A 17,668-nucleotide genomic window follows, 5' to 3' on the forward strand; every position below is an offset into this window, starting at 1 on the left:
CAAAGAGATCTCTGCCTCTCTGCTCATGTATCACTCTTTGTGGTTGTTAGAGACAACCATTCTCATTTAATATTACTGACTTCCGTTTTCTCTTTTGTGTACCTGCCACCATCAGTTTCTTTTTGATTTGTTTTGTCCTCTGTTTTGGAAGGCCCACCAAGGGTGCTCAGGGCTTACTCCTGGCTCTGCACTCTGGGGTAGGGTCTGCTGCATGCAAGACAAACGCCCTAATCCCTGTACTATTACTGCCCCACCCCCTGATCTAAGTCAGTCTCGTTAGAAGCTTATAAATTTTGTTTTAAGGAAGCACCTCTTACTTTTGATCAGTTTTCTCTATTTTTCTTTTTTCTGGCCATATATTTCTGCTTGTAGTTTTCTATCTTTTTATTTATTTTTCATTTGCACCTTTCCCTCCAAGGTTCCCAAGGTATTTTATTTAAGAATCTTTCCTAATACAGGTCATTGGTGCTATAACATTATCACTGTCACTGTCCTCCCGTTGTTCATTGATTTGTTCGAGCAGGCCCGGTAACGTCTCCATTGTGACAATTTTTACTGTGTTTGGCATATCAAATACATCATGGGTAGCTTGCCAGGCTTGGCACAATGAGAATCATGGTTATAGCAATAAAGTAGCTAATACTCTAATAAACAAAGTTTGAATGCCAATAAAATAGGAGAATCTTTCATATTAAAATTGTGTGACTTATTTTTATTTGTAGTGGGTGGAATCAAACTCAGGTCTCAAACATAAGAGGTAAGTGCTCTACTAGTGAGTTGTAACGCCAAGTTAAAATAGTATGACTTGGGGCTGGAGCGATGGCACAGCGGGTAGGGCGTTTGCCTTGCACGCAGCCAACATGGGCGACACAGGTTCGATTCCCAGCATCCCATATGGTCCCCTGAGCACCGCCAGGAGCAATTCCTGAGTGCGTGAGCCAGGAGTAACCCCTGAGCATCGCCAGGTGTGACCCAAAAAGCAAAAAAAAAAAAAATAGTATGACTTTTAATTTTACTGGTTTTATTCAAACTATATTTTTATTTCATTGATGATCAGGAGCTGAAAACATAAATATTATGCCTATTTTTATTCAATGTCATGTTTAAGTGAAATTATGATAAAGACAATTTAAGTCAAAGTCAAAAAACTCTTGAAGACCCTACCCTTTAGAGTTCTTTTTCCTCCAAAAGAAAAAACTTAATGATTACCTAACTGAAAAATGCAGCAAGTGCACATCCTCACATTAATCTATATTAAAATTTCTTCCACAATCATACAGAAGACAATTTTATGCTTGAAATATTTTTCATTTATTATAAAGAACAGATTTTTTCATGCTAGGTACTAGATATATTCATGCTTTAAAAACTGCCTTAAGTCTTGGGGGCTGGAGTGATAGCACAGCAGGTAGAGCATTTGCCTTGCACGTGGCCAACCCAGGTTCAATTCCCAGCATCCCATATGGTCCCCTGAGCACCGCCAGGGGTGATTCCTGAGTGCAGAGCCAGGAGTAACCCCCGAGATCGCCGGGTGTGACCCAAAAATTAAAAAATAAATGAATAAATAAATAAATACTGCCTTAAGCATTAAAGGGGATTATTCATTCTTTTTAAATAAAATATTTCACTTTAGAAAACAAAACACTTAAAGTCTTCAAGAACAACTGCTTCTTTATTGCCTTTATGTCATTATTAATTTTTTGTAAAAGTCTTTGAAACGCACTTAAAATCTAAAGTGCAAAAACTAAAGCCAACTAAAAATTAATAAGAAACTAAGGAAGAGTATAGATTCAATTTTAATAAACTCTAGGGACACATCAAATGTAAATTATTCATGCTGAATTTCTATTTACAGATCTACTAATAAAGCAGCTTGCTACTTCTTTTTGTTCATTGGGTGTCTGACTTCAAGAATACTTTGAACAAAGTGGAGGATATTTGTTCTCCATTTAACTATAAAACTCTTGAGATTTTATGAATTTGATGTTGGGTTTTTAATAAACCTTGCTTATAGGACTTTGAATTATCCTGGCAAGGTAGTAAAGCTTAGAATTTTCCTGTGACTTATAAAGGATTTTTTGGAATGAGAATTACAAGTTCATGCCTATACCACAGCTATGATGGCTTTTAAAAAAATCATTTTGTAAACATTTATAAAATCTCACATGTTTTTCATCTCTCCTCTAATTTTCCTTGACTACTTTATGAGACCTTGCCAGCCAAGAAGAAACTTGGTGAATAAGAACAATAACTTGAAAGAAAAACTAATGAGTCTAATTTAAATGCTGAACAAGTCTCCACCCACATCTCAGGTGCTCTTAAGATAATTTGTATTTCGAGTTGTATAACTCTGTCAACTAGAATAAAAAATGACATTTTTATGCAAAAAGTAGGGATTTTGAATGAGGCTTCTATCATGTATTTATGCTGTTCAAACTCCCAGAAAGAAGCCAAATTGTATAAATTGGATGTACTGACCACATTCTAGGTCAGAAGCCAAGAGAAAGACTTGTGTAAACCCCTCCCCGCATCCAGACAGGGCAGAAAGGGCTCAGAGACAAGCCAGGCTCCTTGCAGCACCATTCCCTGCTGCTCTGCTCTGCTTGAAGTCTTGGTGTTGTATTTCCAACAGCTCTGAGATTAAGTGGGGTTCTTCACCCACACAAAGGAAACAGTCAATGTTGGGAGGAAGTCTGTCTAGTTCAATGATCACCAAAACCAACTTTTTCAAAGATGAGAAATGGAAAGGAAATAGAAAAGTTCTATCACTGTGTTAAGTATAAGTAAAAACAACTAAAGTGCAATTTTACAAAATCCTTTCTCCAATAACTTACGATGGCAGGGATGTGTAGTCTGCATATGTGTAAAAAATGTCACTCCCTCTGTTCTCACTTTTTTGTTTGTTTTGGGACATCTATGGCAGTGCTCAGGGCTTACTCCTGGCTTGGCACTCAGGAATAATTCCCAACAGGGTTGGGGGTAGCACTGTAGCACTGTAGCACTGTGCTCCCGTTATTCATCGATTTGCTCGAGTGGGCACCATAACGTCTCCATTGTGAGACTTGTGGTTACTGTTTTGGACATACTGAATACACCAGGGGGAGCTTGGCAGGCTCTGCCATGTGGGCGGGATACTCTCGGTAGCTTGCCAGGCTCTCCAAGAGAGATGGAGAAATCAAACCTGGGTCAGCCGCGTGCAAGGGAAACACCTTACCTGCTGTGCTAGAACCTCTAAACAAGCTCTCAAGGGTTGGGGGTAATATATGAAATGCCAGGATGGAAATCAGGATAGGCAAGTACTCTACCTGCTATACTATCATTTCAGCCCAATCTTCACATTTTAACGCCATTCACCTGATTGGGCTTTCATCCACATCCTTGACTAGGTAGAACAGTAATTCTTTCAACATCACACATAAATAGCCAATGAAAGGCTTGTCTTCTAAAGACTACAGAGTTTCAAGGTCCATCTCCATACCTCAAAGCGTTGGCTTGCTCATCTGACCTTCACTCAAGGTTTACTTCCAAGCCAGCATCCCCTATTGGAATCTTAAGCAGATTCCTTTCCCTTCCAGCTGGGCCCTGGCAGCCTTCGTGCCTGGCCTCCACTATCACAGCAGGCTCACCTCCACATCTCATGAAATGCATGACCACAGCACCTCTACTCAACATACCTCACACTGCTCTCACTTACAGTCCTGTCACTGGGTGACAGCAGGCAGGGAAGAAAAAAGAAATACCCAGTCTTATACCTCAGAGACTATAACAACGGAGACTATCACAATGAAGACTCACCCTCAGCCCAGTAGAAGCACAGCAAACACAATGCATAGAAGACACACAGAAGCCCATCAAACTCAATGCATGAAAATAGGAGCACTGTAAGCTCTACCAGTACCAACCAGTTCTGTAAACTCAGGAAATCAACTTAGTGACACTAAGTTGCAGATTTTCAATGAACTCAAAGAAATAGTAATCAGCAAAGCACAAGGAAGTATGATGGGTCTAAAGCAATAGTACAGGGGGGAGGGCATTTGCCTTGCATGCAGTGGGCCTGGGTTCATTCCCCGGCATCCCCTATGGTTCCATAAGCACCCTTTGAAATAATTCCTGAGTGCAGAACCAGGAGTAACCCCTAAGCATTGCAGGATGTGGTCCAAAGACTAAGGAAAGGAATTTACAGTACCAGAATGATAGTTCATAGGGTAGAAAGCATGCCTTGCAGGTGGCTGACCCAAGTTAGTTCCCTGGCACATTATGTGGTCACCTGAGCCCAGCCAGGAGTGACCCCTGAGCGCAGTGCCAGGAATAAGCCCTGAGCACTTCCAGTTGTGGGTGCCCCAACACCCACCCTGGCACCCCTCACCAAAAAAATGCAAAAGAAAGTCCTGAAGACTCACAACAGTTCTATCAAGTGAGACTCTATGAACCAGAGAGTGGTAGGATATAGCAAAGGAAAAAAATTATCATAATTGCTCAATAAAATGAACACCACACAAAGACTACTGTGTCTAAGAAGATTACCATTCAAATTTGAAGAAATAATAGTTTCATGAACGGGATGCAGTTTAGGAAACTCATAGCCTTGAAACCAATTTATAAGGTTTAAAGGATCTTGTATTAAAGGATCTTCTATTAAATATCTTGTATGAAAAGATCTTTAATAGATCTTTAACAGAAGCTTTAAAGGATCTTTAAAAGACAAGGCAGGGATAGAAAGATAGTTCAGCAGGTAGGGTGCTTGTCTTGCATGAGGCAGACCTGGTTTAATCTCCCTAGCAACCCTTATAATCCCCTGAGCACCACTAGGAGTGATTCCTGAGTGCAGAACCAGGAGCAACCCCTGAGCATTGTCAGGTGTGGTTTCCAAACGAACAAAAATCATCTCAGATATGTGATATAAAAACATAGTAAGGAAAAAACAATGGCCAACGTCATCTGTCTATAGACTAAGCTTACAAGGGACAGAGAGAAGACTTGGAGGTGTGTGTGAGTGGTGTGGGGGAGAAGAGTCCTTGTGGGCTCTGATGGAGGGAGGGGTCAGAAAGGTGATGGTGTGTTGTTGGAATGATGTCTGCATGGAAAGTATAAACAACAATATTGTAAATATCAGCATCTCAATCAAAATGGTAAAAGAATGCTATAGAACTATGTTGTGCCTCAGTAGGAAGTTGGATCATCTCTACCAATAGCACCGCCCCGCCAACCTCCCCCCCCCCCGACCCCCCCGGCCCCGTGCTTCTACTAGAAATGCACATTGCAAGCTCCCTTCTCAGAGCTACCAAATCAGAATCTTGGCATTGTTAAACAGTATGAAGGTAATTCTTCACTGAAGTGGAGACAAAAATTCAATGATTTTTGTTAATATCTCTGTGTTGTTTTGTCCATTGCAAACAAAGTAAATATACAAGGCATACCTTGTGAAAGCTTCCATAGAAAATTTTCTGGATTTCAGGTCCTTCAAAAGTTACAGTCTGAAAATCTCCACTGTAGTCGTAGTTAAAATACGTTAGGGTTTTCCCACCATCTAGTCAAAGAAAAATGGAAAAAAATAGAGTCAATAAAAAATGAGGAAATAATTTTTTCTACAACTCCACTTAAGACTGAAAACAATTCATTCATTATTAAGATTGTGTTTATAATGAAGAATAAAGAGAGGAAATGATCTACAGTTCTGGAATTTTCCAAGGATTTTCGTTGGCCAAATTAACCGACTTAACTATGTGGCAGTGATGATCAGGCAAGAATTTCTACATATTTTTCCTTCCACACACCCTTGCCTATATACTCATGACCATTACACTTTTTGGAACATGGTTTTATGAAGCTAAGCAAAGAACAAGACAAAAATGGGCAAATGAAATTATTAAAATCATAATACTAAGAACCCAATTCTGTGCCTTATTAAACTATGGTAGCAACCAAATTTTCGAGATCATGAATATTTTAATGTATCTTTTACAAGCAAAACTAAAAATTCTACCTATTTCTAAATATTTTGTGTTATAAGAAATACTTTATTAAAAAAACTGAATGTTTTTTGTGAGTTTATTCCTAGGTTATAGTTTAACTCTCCACACTGCATTCAAAAGGAACAACTTAGTCATTCATTTTACAGCACTTCTTTATTTATATGTCCTGAATCTACACAGAATCAGTTACTTGTAACTTTTTTTTTATCTATGACTTCTCCTTACTTTTAATATCAATGTAGAATCTTTTCCAGTATTATAGGTATTGATTCATTTTCATATACTGAAAATTCATTTCACAAATACTGGTTAAAAATCAAATTAATATATACCCCTTACCTCAAAATGTTCAGATGTCTGAGTTAGTGTCTACAAATAGCCACTGAATATTGCTTCACTTCTTTACTGGTATGCTAAGCAAGATATATGCATTTGGAAAACTTAATGAAATTACCTAAGAAGCTGATACTCTTTAATGATTACCACAGATACATGAGCTAACCAATGTCCTGGATGAGATTAAGAGGTTTCCCTCATTAGGTCCTTCTCAACTTTCCAACTTTCAAATAATAGAATTTCCCCATCTTTAGGTCTTTTCTTTTTCTCAACTCATTCTCTAGGTGATCTCACTCAGTATCATGGTTTCAACATCACACATATACAGCTTCCAAATTATAGCCCCTTCTCAAAATTCTTCCCAAATAGCCTCCTGTCAATCTGGTATTTTTTCTCAGATGTGACATACACATTTTACATTTAATATCCAATGTAAAAAATGTACTCCTTGCCATACTCTTATGATTAAGACCCTCTTTTTTCTATCTTGAATATTCTGTATTTAGTATTCTGCTCTTCCTTATCTTTAGTACTTCATTAATTGTCTCCCTCTGGCTAGATTAATACTCTATCCCAGAGTCTAGCACCGGAAAATAGTTGGAATTCCATGAATATTAACACATGGATATGTGTCAAAGTAATGAGTGGATAAACAAATTAATCAACTGCTACACAGTTTATTGTCAGCATTTAAATGAAGTGAGCTACTTTGCAATATATCCAAAACAAGCTAAACAAAAAATTATCATACATGTGCTTGCAAATGTTATATAATTATATATACTTACTATCTAAAATGACCCCAACCAATGGGTCAGAATTTTTATTTAAAATTTCCCAAAGAGCAAATGGTTCCTCTGGAGTGTCAGGAAGAATTCGGAATAGAAAACTGATCGTATAATCAGATGGCAATCCTTCTGGATGCAAATACCTGAAAATGGGAGGGGAAGTGTTATATTTTAGTGTATCCTCTTCAAAACATCACCTATCTGATTATATAATCAGATATACTTTGATTATATAATCAGCTATACTTTTACTATAAAAAATTTGGAAAAACAAAAGAATAACATCATCATCCATCCTACCCATAGGTGATCACTATTTTGCTCTGATGTATTTCCTTCCAGTTTTAAAAGAATGTTGTAAGAATTTGTCAAATTTAGTGAACTTGTTCATTTTTTTTCTTAGCACCATTTGCCATATTTTTCTTATTTCAAGAGCAAGGTATTTAATGTCACACCATCTCTACTTGTTCATATGTTCCATAACTAATCTGATTGATCATTTCTTATAGAACATTCAGGTAGTTTTAAAATATTTAGTGTTATAACTAATGTTTGTCACTGTCTTTTTTTTAATGAACTAGATATATTGCTGTTTCTCTACCACATCCAGTAATTTTATTTCCACCTGTACTGTGTGCTGTAATACAGCATTCATATCCATCTTCAAGAATTAAAACTACATAGCATCTGCTCCTGAGAGTGATATCTACAGAGAGTATGTCAGGAATTGCCTCAGTAGAGAAAAATGACTCTTTTTGCCACTTTTTTATGCAATCTCTTTTCAATGGCTAGTCTTCGAGAAGATATCAGGACCATAGTGTCTCATTCCAAAGGAAACAACTCCATTCTCAGAACTGCTGTGTGTGAGTCAACTGAAGTGTTCACCAAGACCTTTACAGAACTTTACTCCTCGCCACTGCCCTATGGCCAATCTCGGTTCTCTTCCACTAGCACATACAACAAACTTCCCTGTTCATTGTTCTCTACCTCTGCATCTTCTTCCTGGGCAAACCAAAGTGCTACCCCGTCACATCTCTCTACCAGTTAAGTAGATCACTTAAACTTAGAAAAAAAAGGTTAAGAAATAAATATGGCTATATATATATATATATATATATCCCCATTAGAGTTATTAGTTCAGTGAATAGGTTTGTTATTGTGTAGAAATTTAGCATTACTTTAGAAAATAAGTTTATTTGCATAGATACATATATTTCAGTCAAGTTTGTCACAAGTGTGGAGAAGGGGGAGAGGGCGTTAGGATAGAGAAGCAACAACTATGACAATGACAGTTGAAAATGATCACTCTGCACAAGAACTGGGTACTGAAAGTATATAGAGGGATACGAGAGAGAGAAAGAAAGAGAGAGAAAGCAGTGTCAGCTATAGAGGCCAACTTGGGGTTGGGGGGGTTGGAAAGAGGTAAACTAGGGACATTGGAAATGTACACTGGTGAAGGGACAGGTGTTAGAACATTATATGACTGAAACCCAGTCATGAACAACTGTGTAGCTGTGTATATCACTGTAACTTAATTTAAAAATTAAGTGTTTCATTTATTTATATATTATTTTATTCATTCATTTTTTCAATAGCACTAATATATGAAAGACATGATAACAGATATTTAACATACATTAATTCTGTGCTTACTCATCTGGGGAATATAAAGTAACAGAATGGGAGACGAACATCCAAGAATAGTTGAGATAAGTACCAGGAGGTCTGCTCCACAGCTTGGAAGCCAGCAGCACATGCTCGGGGAAAAGGAAGCTCAGATAGAGAAGGGAACACCAAGTAAAAGACGTTTGGAGGATTCGTTCAGGATATGAGATGCGTGCTGAAAGTAGACTATAGACCAAACATGATGGCCACTCAATACCTCGATTGCAAACCACAGCACCCTAAAGGAAAGAGAGAGCAAAAGGGAATTCCCTACCACAAAGGCGGGGTGGGGTGGGGGAATGGAGTGGGGGTGGGTAGGTGGGCTACTGGGATCATTCGTGGTGGAAAATGGGCACTGGTGGAGGGATGGGTACTCGATCATTGTATAACTGAAACCCAAGCAGAAAAGTTTGTAAGTCTATAACAGTACCTCATGGTGTTTCACTAATAAAAAAAATTCTGTGCTTAAACAAACACTTAAATTCTAGAGAATTGAATTATATAGTATGACAGGAGGTAATCACTGCCCTAGAAAGGGGGTAGGAGGAAGTGGCATCATGGGGATTGGAAATTCTTTAGAGGATTATTTTGCAATTTAATTAAAGTTGACTTTACTTAGATGGTTGTAGAGGTTACATTTGGGTAAAGGTTCACTGAGAAGGTTACATTTGGAGGAAAAACTCAAAGGAGACAAAGACATCCAGTCAATGAAAAGAACCCAAAGTGAGATGCACCTGGTATGCTTGGGGGACACACTTGAGAGACAGGAATTGAAGTGAAAGAGGTAATAAGCACCTCGATTATGTTGAGGCTGCCAGGTCATTCAGGAACTCTGACTTTTGCTCTAGGGGGAATGAGGAAACATCAGAAGATTTGGCAGTAGCATGATATAATTTATGTTTTAAAAGACTTATTCTCAGTCTCCTTGGGCAATAGATTCTAAGAATTCTAGGGAAGGAGAAGAAAAGATAACTAGGCAGTTGCGTCAGTGGAATAAAGGAAGACAAGATGGTGACCCATACTGGAGTGATGGCAGTGAAAATGGTGAGAAGGCATAATATAAAATCCTGGTAGATGGAAGACATCTACAGAGACATCTAGAATGTATATGATAGAACTGATAAAATGCTATTAATCTTAGTAGCATGAGAGAGAGGGATCAGAGGGGTTTTTTTGTCCAACAAACGAGTTAGATGCAGTTGGAATGAAATGAAAGTTGCAGGAGATGCTGATCCCGGGAGGTAGATCAAAAATGCAGATGAGAAATGTTGAAGATTTAAATTTTGAAATTTCTACTAGCTATCCAAGTGATGTCTAATACGTAATGTAATGATTCTAGTTTTTTCATTTTAAGTTTATTTTTATAAAGTTGTTCACAATATTTGATCACATTTAATTTTTGAATACCAATCCCACCACCATTACACCTTTCCACCACCATATTTCTGATGTTTCCTTCTCGAACCCCAAACCCTGCCTCCAAAGCAGAACCAAAATAATTTATTCTGTATTGTTTGTTATGTATAATCCATTAAAAATTGTCCAAAAAAGGTTTCTTAGAGGAAAGTGTATGAAGATTGTTATATTTCATCCAGGAGCCATTAAGCCCTTCTATAAGAGATTACTAACATGTTAAAACTTGAGAATTGTGTGCATATATATATATATCTGAATAAATATATTTCACCCTAAGATTGGTTGCCTTCTACTTTAGACTCCATCAAATGTGGTGTACTACTCTTGGTATATCAGTGGTGTAAAGTATAAGATGCTGTGCAGCCACAAATGTGGCTGTGCAGTCCAGGAATAGATTCCCTCATGGGTGAGGCTTGTCCAACAGTCTTAAACATGGCAGCCACTGAGTTCTGGAGGTTTTTGGCTGCTGAGACTGGCTCTGTTGGGGTGGGGAGGGGAACTCACCCGCCCCCTTTGGGTTGCCCAGAATGAAACAGTCTGGGAGATGGGTCTGGAGACATACACATGTCTAGTTTTAAGAAAATAGTTCTGGACTGAAAATGCAAATTTTGGAGTACTTGGTTTATAGACAACAGTTAGTGGACATGAAAATATTACTAGGGAGTAAGTATAGATAGAAAAAAACAGAGATCAAGTAGGAAGCCCTGTTTCCTCAAATTGGAAGAAATAGAAAATAAAAGTGGAGGTTCCAGTGAAGAGTTGAAGTTACTAACTGTAGACAGCTTCGAGAAGCCCTGTGGAGGGAATAAATCCTGGAGGAGAAAGTGATCAATATGTCACATGCTGATGACAGGTCAGGTCAGACAAGGGCTGGGGAACAATGATTAGATTAAGCAAGATAGACGTCATGCTGACTGGAGGAGCAATTCAAGGGGAATAGCAGATAAATTTCCCTTTTGCCAGTTCTCTTTCTTGGCTAGGATTTCAGCAATGATTCACTGAACACCCATCTTAATTTTCTTTAGAAGGCAGTCCATAAAAAAAATCTACCAAAATGTAACTTTAGATGTTGTCATTTTTTCCATCACTGGGTAGACGAACTTAATACTCTGGTGTGATGGACTCCCTTTCCACGAATACGTTCATGCTCCATCAAAACTTGAACACTGAAAATGTTTCACGTTAAACTACTGAGGGCATCTTGGGACAAAAGTAATTGTCGCTTTGGAATGTCATAAGGAATAGACACCACCTTGAGAGCTTGCCAGCCTGAAATCTCAAATACCTTGGGAGGAGCCTGCGGGGTTGCTGCAGATGGCCCCAGGAATCTCTTTTTGCAACTGAGGTTGTAATAGAACTGACTCAGGTTTCTTGCAGAAGCCTGATTCTACTCTAAGTGTATGAAGTTCCTGCTGTGACTTTCTCAAAGATGACAACCATCTGGACTCATGACACTGGCAGAAAACAGTTTCATGTAAAGGGATCAGGACTTAAAAGTCAGGTACAAATCCTAGCATGGCTGCTAACAAAACATGTAAGATCATCATGTATTTTCTTTGTGCTCCAGTTTCATCATTTGTAAAATTGAAATAGTAATTAAATCTATCTCACTAAATTGTTCAGAGGCTTCAGTTTTCTACCTATCTATTATATGTTAATATTCATATTAACATGTATAACATTCAGTATATCATATTTAATATATATTATATTAAATGCTAAGACTGTGTATACATGTAATATGTAGTATATATATGCTATCTTTAAATAATTTATATGTTATAGTATATATAAAATATAAATTAGAACAAAGCCTGTGTATGACAGTGTTATGTATATATCATTTCATTTCATTTCATTTCATCATCCTGTTATTCGTCGATTGCCTCGAGCAGGCCCCAGTAACGTCTCTTTCATCCTAGCCCTGAGATTATATTCAAGGCTATTTAGGAGATATATCAACTCTCACATATTTTCCAAGTTCAACAGATATTGAAGTTCAAGCAGCATTATGTGTTGAGTAAAGCTCTAAAAGAAAGAAACCTAAATTCATGGGAAATCCTTCAGGATACTATTATAACATATTTCAAGTGACATCATTTTCATATTAAGATACAATAAAGATGATTAACTGTAATATCTTTCAGCAGAAACATACTTAGTTGGCTGGGAAACTAAGGCATCTTTATGAAGTCGGTAACAGGAAAACACATTGAAGGTGCCAGGCTCCATAGACACCCCTTCCACTGATGAAAAGTCCTTTTCAATTAAACCAAACATTTCCATCATCTTAAAACCTAGAAAGAGAAAGAGAGTACTTTAGGATCTTAAATGTTTAATGCTAGTCTATTAAGAATTAAATTAAAAAATCTGTACTCAGAACGATTGATATATTTGCATTTGGCAAAAACATGATAATATATACCTGCAAGATCAATGCCATTCATGTGTACCAGGGGGCAGGCTGCAAAATAAAAAAAAATAAAATATCATTTAGCTGTTTTCCAAACATATTCTTTCCTGTCCCAGAACAGGAAGCTAATATAATCTTTCTGGAAGTCAACTGTGCAAGGAATCCAAACCAGATGTGTCTATGATTACTTTTGTGGAAGCCTAAATATTGTGATTCACTTCTCTTCTTAACACCAAAAAACCAGCACTTCCTTCTCTTCTGGGTTCCTTAAAATCAATACTGGCCTAGAGAGTGTGGGCTGGGTGTGGCTTTATTTCTAATATGCTGGTCTGAATAGTTTTAATGTGTTCTGAAAACTGCACTCCATAATTGTTTAAACAGAATGAATTTTAAATGGAGTCTCCTCTTATTAGGGAATGTCTTTATCAACCTAAACCTCTAAACTGAAGAGTATTTACTTCCATATCCTCCGGATCATAACACTTAATTCCGCATGACACAGAGCTTTGCAAATCAATATTCTTTCTCATATCAAGATGGAAATCATTATAAACAACACATTAAATATATCAGCCTGTAAGCAACATAAGTACAAATTTCAAGGAACTAACTTGCTGATGCGGTTTCACAGACAAAAGTAATCAGCTCATCTTCAATTTTCTTAAAGGCATCAAAGTCATCCACAAAGAAGACGTGGCGGGAACTGGGCTTGCTGCCAATGCTAACCAACTCAGAATAATCGGCATCAGCCACACCAATGGCAAAAATGCTGTAACCTGTGGGAGAGAGGGCACATACTTCTGATTACTTTAAATTGCACAAAACATACAAATAATAAAATAGAGGCTATGTCCAAATGTTTAAGATATGTTTATTTAGAAGGGCTAGAGGGTGCATAATTCATCTTTTACAGTTCATTAGAATTCTATATGCACATATGGCTTTATTAAATAATTATTTCATCATCCTCTAAAGATATTTTCTATGTTAAAGAAACTTAAGGGGCCGAAGCCCTCAGTACTACCAGGTGCCCCACAGCCCATCAAAAAGAAAAAAAAAGAACTTAAGAAGGCCATTGCCCCAATTAATGCTTAAGAGTTGCCATTTGGGCAATATGTTTTAGTCAGCAGAGCTCGGCAAGCGACGGAGAGTATCTCGCCCGCACGGCAAAGCCAGGCAAGTTACCCATGACGTATTTGGTATGCCAAACACAGCAACAAGTCTCACAATGTTACTGGGCCCGCTCGAGCAAATCAGTGAACAACGGGAGGACAGTGACAGTGACAGATTTAATAATTCATCAATCAATTGACTAGGAGGATTGGGTTATACCTGTCAGTGCTCAAGGTTATTTCTGGTTATATGCTGAGAGTGACCCCCTAGTGTTGTTGGGGTACTATACATGGTGTCAGGGATATAACAGAGTAGGTAGGAAAGATTATTTAAAAAAACACAATTGAAACAGATACTTTAGCTCAGTCTTTTTTTTTTCAGATGTAAAGCCTGAGATATTAATAGACTGAGAATGCAGAGGTGAGTCAGTTCTGTGTTTGACAAATATGAAGTTATCACTGCTGTTTACTATCTTATTAAAATATAGCATTTGTGACAGATCTTAGGAGAGGGGTATGTGGGGTCTGGATTTCTCTCTGACACTTTGCAATGGTCCTTCTCATAATATTTCTCTTAACTGTTATTTTTTTATAGTATTGCTCTTAATTGCTTCTTACACAGGGCATCCCGTATGTCACAAAAATAGTAAAGAAAATATAGACAAAAAATCTAGAGACAGGAACAGAGGATCTCAGAAATGAGAATAAAAATGCTCCCTCAGGATGAGAAGCATAGATTTGTAACTTGAAACGTATTTTTAAATTACTTTTTTGTTGAGATAACATTGGTTTAGATATAAATGCTGAGTTTGAGGGGAAGGAACATTGTCATCACACCATGTCCACTACCAAAATGTCATAGTAAGAGACTTAAAAAAGATTTAGAAATACTTGTGTAATGTTGATGTAGCTAATACATTCGTGTTCCAAAATCACCATTCTCATTATTGCTGAGAGCTACTACTGCTGATCCATGGAAACTTACCCTCTGACTGCATCTCCCTGGAGATTTTATTCACATCATCCTGAGACCTCCCGTCAGTTATCACCACAATGACTTTGGGGGTGCCTCTTCTAGTCCCGGCCTCTGTAGTAAACAAGGTGTCCCGGACATACTTCATGGCTTGTCCTGAAACAAAGACAGGCAACAGTTCAACCCTCTGGGTCCCCACTCTGATTTCTGTGGAGCAGAGAAATTGGTATGAAGTTCTTAAATCAGCAAAAGAACGCTTTCAAAATCTACATCCTTATGGCCCTTCTTCAAGTCCTTCTTAGTACAATTACTGATGATTACTTAGGTAATAACTTAGGCAATAGCTCTCTTGCGGGAGCAGGGAGGCAAATCTTACCTGTCTTTGTATTTCCTCCTTTGTACGCGATATGTTTAATTGCCTCTAGAAGAGTCTCTTTGGTTTTGTAAGAATCTAGTTTAAATTCTGTCCTGGGGTCATCAGTGAACTGAACCATTGCAACCTGAAGAGAGAAGATGATAATTGTCCATATCTGCAGACTACTGCTGGCCTGGAGAACACACACAGCAGCTAGCCTTACAGCTGTAACTACATATCAACAGTCTCTCTTTCCCTAATTAAAATCTGTAAAAATGAGAGAGAGAGAGAGAGAGAGAGAGAGAGAGAGAGAGAGAGAGAAGGAGGGAGAGAGGGAAAGAGGGAGAGAAAGAAAGAGAGAGGGAGAGAGGAAGAAGGGAGAAGGGAGAGAGGGAGAGAGAGAGAAAGAGAAAGAGAGAGAGAGAGAAGGAGGGAGAGAGGGAAAGAGGGAGAGAAAGAAAGAGGGAGGGAGAGAGGGAGAGAGGAAGAAGGGAGAAGGGAGAGAGGGAGAGAGAGAGAAAGAGAGAGAAAGAGAGAGAGAGAGAGAGAAAGAGAAAGAGAAAGTGCCTGTCATAGAGGCATGCTGGGGGAGGGATGGCAGAGGAAAACTGGGACACAGGTCGTGGGAAATGGACACTGGTGAAGGATGAGTATTAGAACATTGTATGACTAAAACCCAATCATGAGCAGCTTTGTAACTATCTCACTGTGACTTTAAAAATTAAAAAGAAAATTGTAAACAATTTGTGTATATCTAAGCCACTAAACTCAGCACTGCCCTAAGCATGTGGCCCCGACTACAAAAATTAAGCTTAAAAATCTACCATCTGGTTAGAGCAATAGTACAGAGGTTAGAGAACTTCCCCAGCATTTCATATGATCCCCGGAGCACAGCAGCCAGGACTAATTCCTGAACGCGAACCAGGAGTAACGCTTGAGCATCATGGGGTATGACCAAAAAAGTTTTGAAAAAATCTATCAGCAAGGATGCAGGTTGGAGGGTGGGAGGGAACCTGGGGTCAATGGTAGAGGGATGGGAGTATGGGGGATGGGACTGACACAGGTGTGAGGGGTGGCATCGTATGTTGAAAACCCATTGTGAAAACTGCAAAATATTTCATTTTTCCTAATTTTTTTTCTCTAAAATGTATTTTAAATTTGCTCGGTTCAGTCTCTTTGTCAACACCCTGCTCCAGGTCTCTATGAGCTCTCACGGAACTGTAGGGTTCTAGCTAACGTCTCTGCCTCACCCTCATCCTGTATGTATTCATGTCTCACAGAGTCTTGGAGTATATTGGCCATTTTGGTGGTTGGTGGGATGCAGTAACTCTGTGCCTCAAAACCATAATTGGTAACATTATTGTAACCATATTTCCTAAACTATAATTTTAAAATATTTTAAAGAAAGAAATCACATCAGATCTCATTTCCTCTTTCCTTAAAACATTCCAGTGGCTTCCCATTGCCTTTAGTGATAGCATCCAAACCCATCAGTGGCCTATAAGCCACAAGTCAATCAGCTTTTTTGCCAATTTTTTCGTGCTCCCTCTCCTACCTCCATATAGTATAGTCATTTACTATAGATTAGCCATAAATTCTGTACCTGAAGTCTCAAAATTTGTTCTCATCTAAATATCTTTGCACTTACCATTTTCCTCGACTGGAATTCTTTTTATTAGAACCTTGCATCATTCATACCTCAGTCCAAAAGTCACTTCAAAGAGGTCTTTGTGGACCATACAATTTGCAATGACTTTGGGTGAATCTCAGCTCCATCACTCTGTTTTCATAGCACACATTCCTACACTGTGAATGTATTTGCTCACCTTCTAATCTCTGTTGTCCACCCTCTTCCTATTCTTGGTTTAAAGAAAAAGAGTACTATGAAATTAGGGATATTAGCACCCACATTATGATAGTAATGTATCTAGACATATAAAAGAGCCCCATAGATGTTTTCTGAATAAAAAATTAGCTTTATGTTCTACTTAACATATACTAATTTGTGATTGTATCCTCTTAAAAGTAAACTAATCTCTTTAGAAATAGGAAAAATATTGGACTTATCCTTAAAAGACATATGCTATCTGCTTTTTTATTTTTACTCAAGTAAGGCTTTATTCTTAGGTTTTGATTTCTGGGAAGTTTTGACACAGATATAAATTTTTATAACACAGATTAGTATGAAACAGTATTTAATTGCTTGTTCAAAATAACCAAGATTTCAAATGCAATATAAAAACTTCCAAGCTTACAACATTCTAAAAAGTATTTTGTTTTATCTTGGGGTCACACTCAGTAGTGCTTAAAGCACCCGGGTCAGGAACAACTCCTGGTGATACTCAAGGTACCATATGTGATGCTGGGAATCAAAATTAGATGAGCCACATGCAAGGCACGTGTGGCTTACCCACTCTACTAGAGACATGCCATATTTAAAGAGAAATATTATTGTAACAAATAAGAGAAATATCTGCTAATATGACGATTCTAACCAGTGTTAGTTTGCTAAGTTAAATAGCTTGTAAGGACTGACATTTTTCTCAAGTTCTATCAGGCATTACTAACTCAAACTTGCCTATCTTGCTTCAACTCAAACTTTATCTCACACTTAGAATTGGATCCAATCACTATAGTC

General features: G+C 38.0%; 1 protein-coding gene across 1 annotated transcript in view; it reads right to left on the reverse strand.

Annotated features, from left to right (window-relative positions):
* COL14A1 (collagen type XIV alpha 1 chain) overlaps positions 1-17,668 on the reverse strand; it is a 253,116-nt gene that overhangs the window by 88,796 nt on the left and 146,652 nt on the right. The window contains exons 27-33 of the mRNA XM_056108162.1: positions 15,052-15,175; positions 14,688-14,831; positions 13,202-13,366; positions 12,603-12,641; positions 12,336-12,474; positions 7,097-7,239; positions 5,418-5,527 (exon numbers count right to left, since the gene is read on the reverse strand). Coding sequence (XP_055964137.1) covers positions 5,418-5,527; positions 7,097-7,239; positions 12,336-12,474; positions 12,603-12,641; positions 13,202-13,366; positions 14,688-14,831; positions 15,052-15,175 — 864 coding nt within the window. The remainder of the gene's footprint in view (positions 1-5,417; positions 5,528-7,096; positions 7,240-12,335; positions 12,475-12,602; positions 12,642-13,201; positions 13,367-14,687; positions 14,832-15,051; positions 15,176-17,668) is intronic.

The sequence above is a fragment of the Sorex fumeus genome, unplaced genomic scaffold (assembly GCF_029834395.1).
Source record: "Sorex fumeus unplaced genomic scaffold, SorFum_2.1 ptg000002l, whole genome shotgun sequence".
Classification (NCBI taxonomy): domain Eukaryota; kingdom Metazoa; phylum Chordata; class Mammalia; order Eulipotyphla; family Soricidae; genus Sorex; species Sorex fumeus.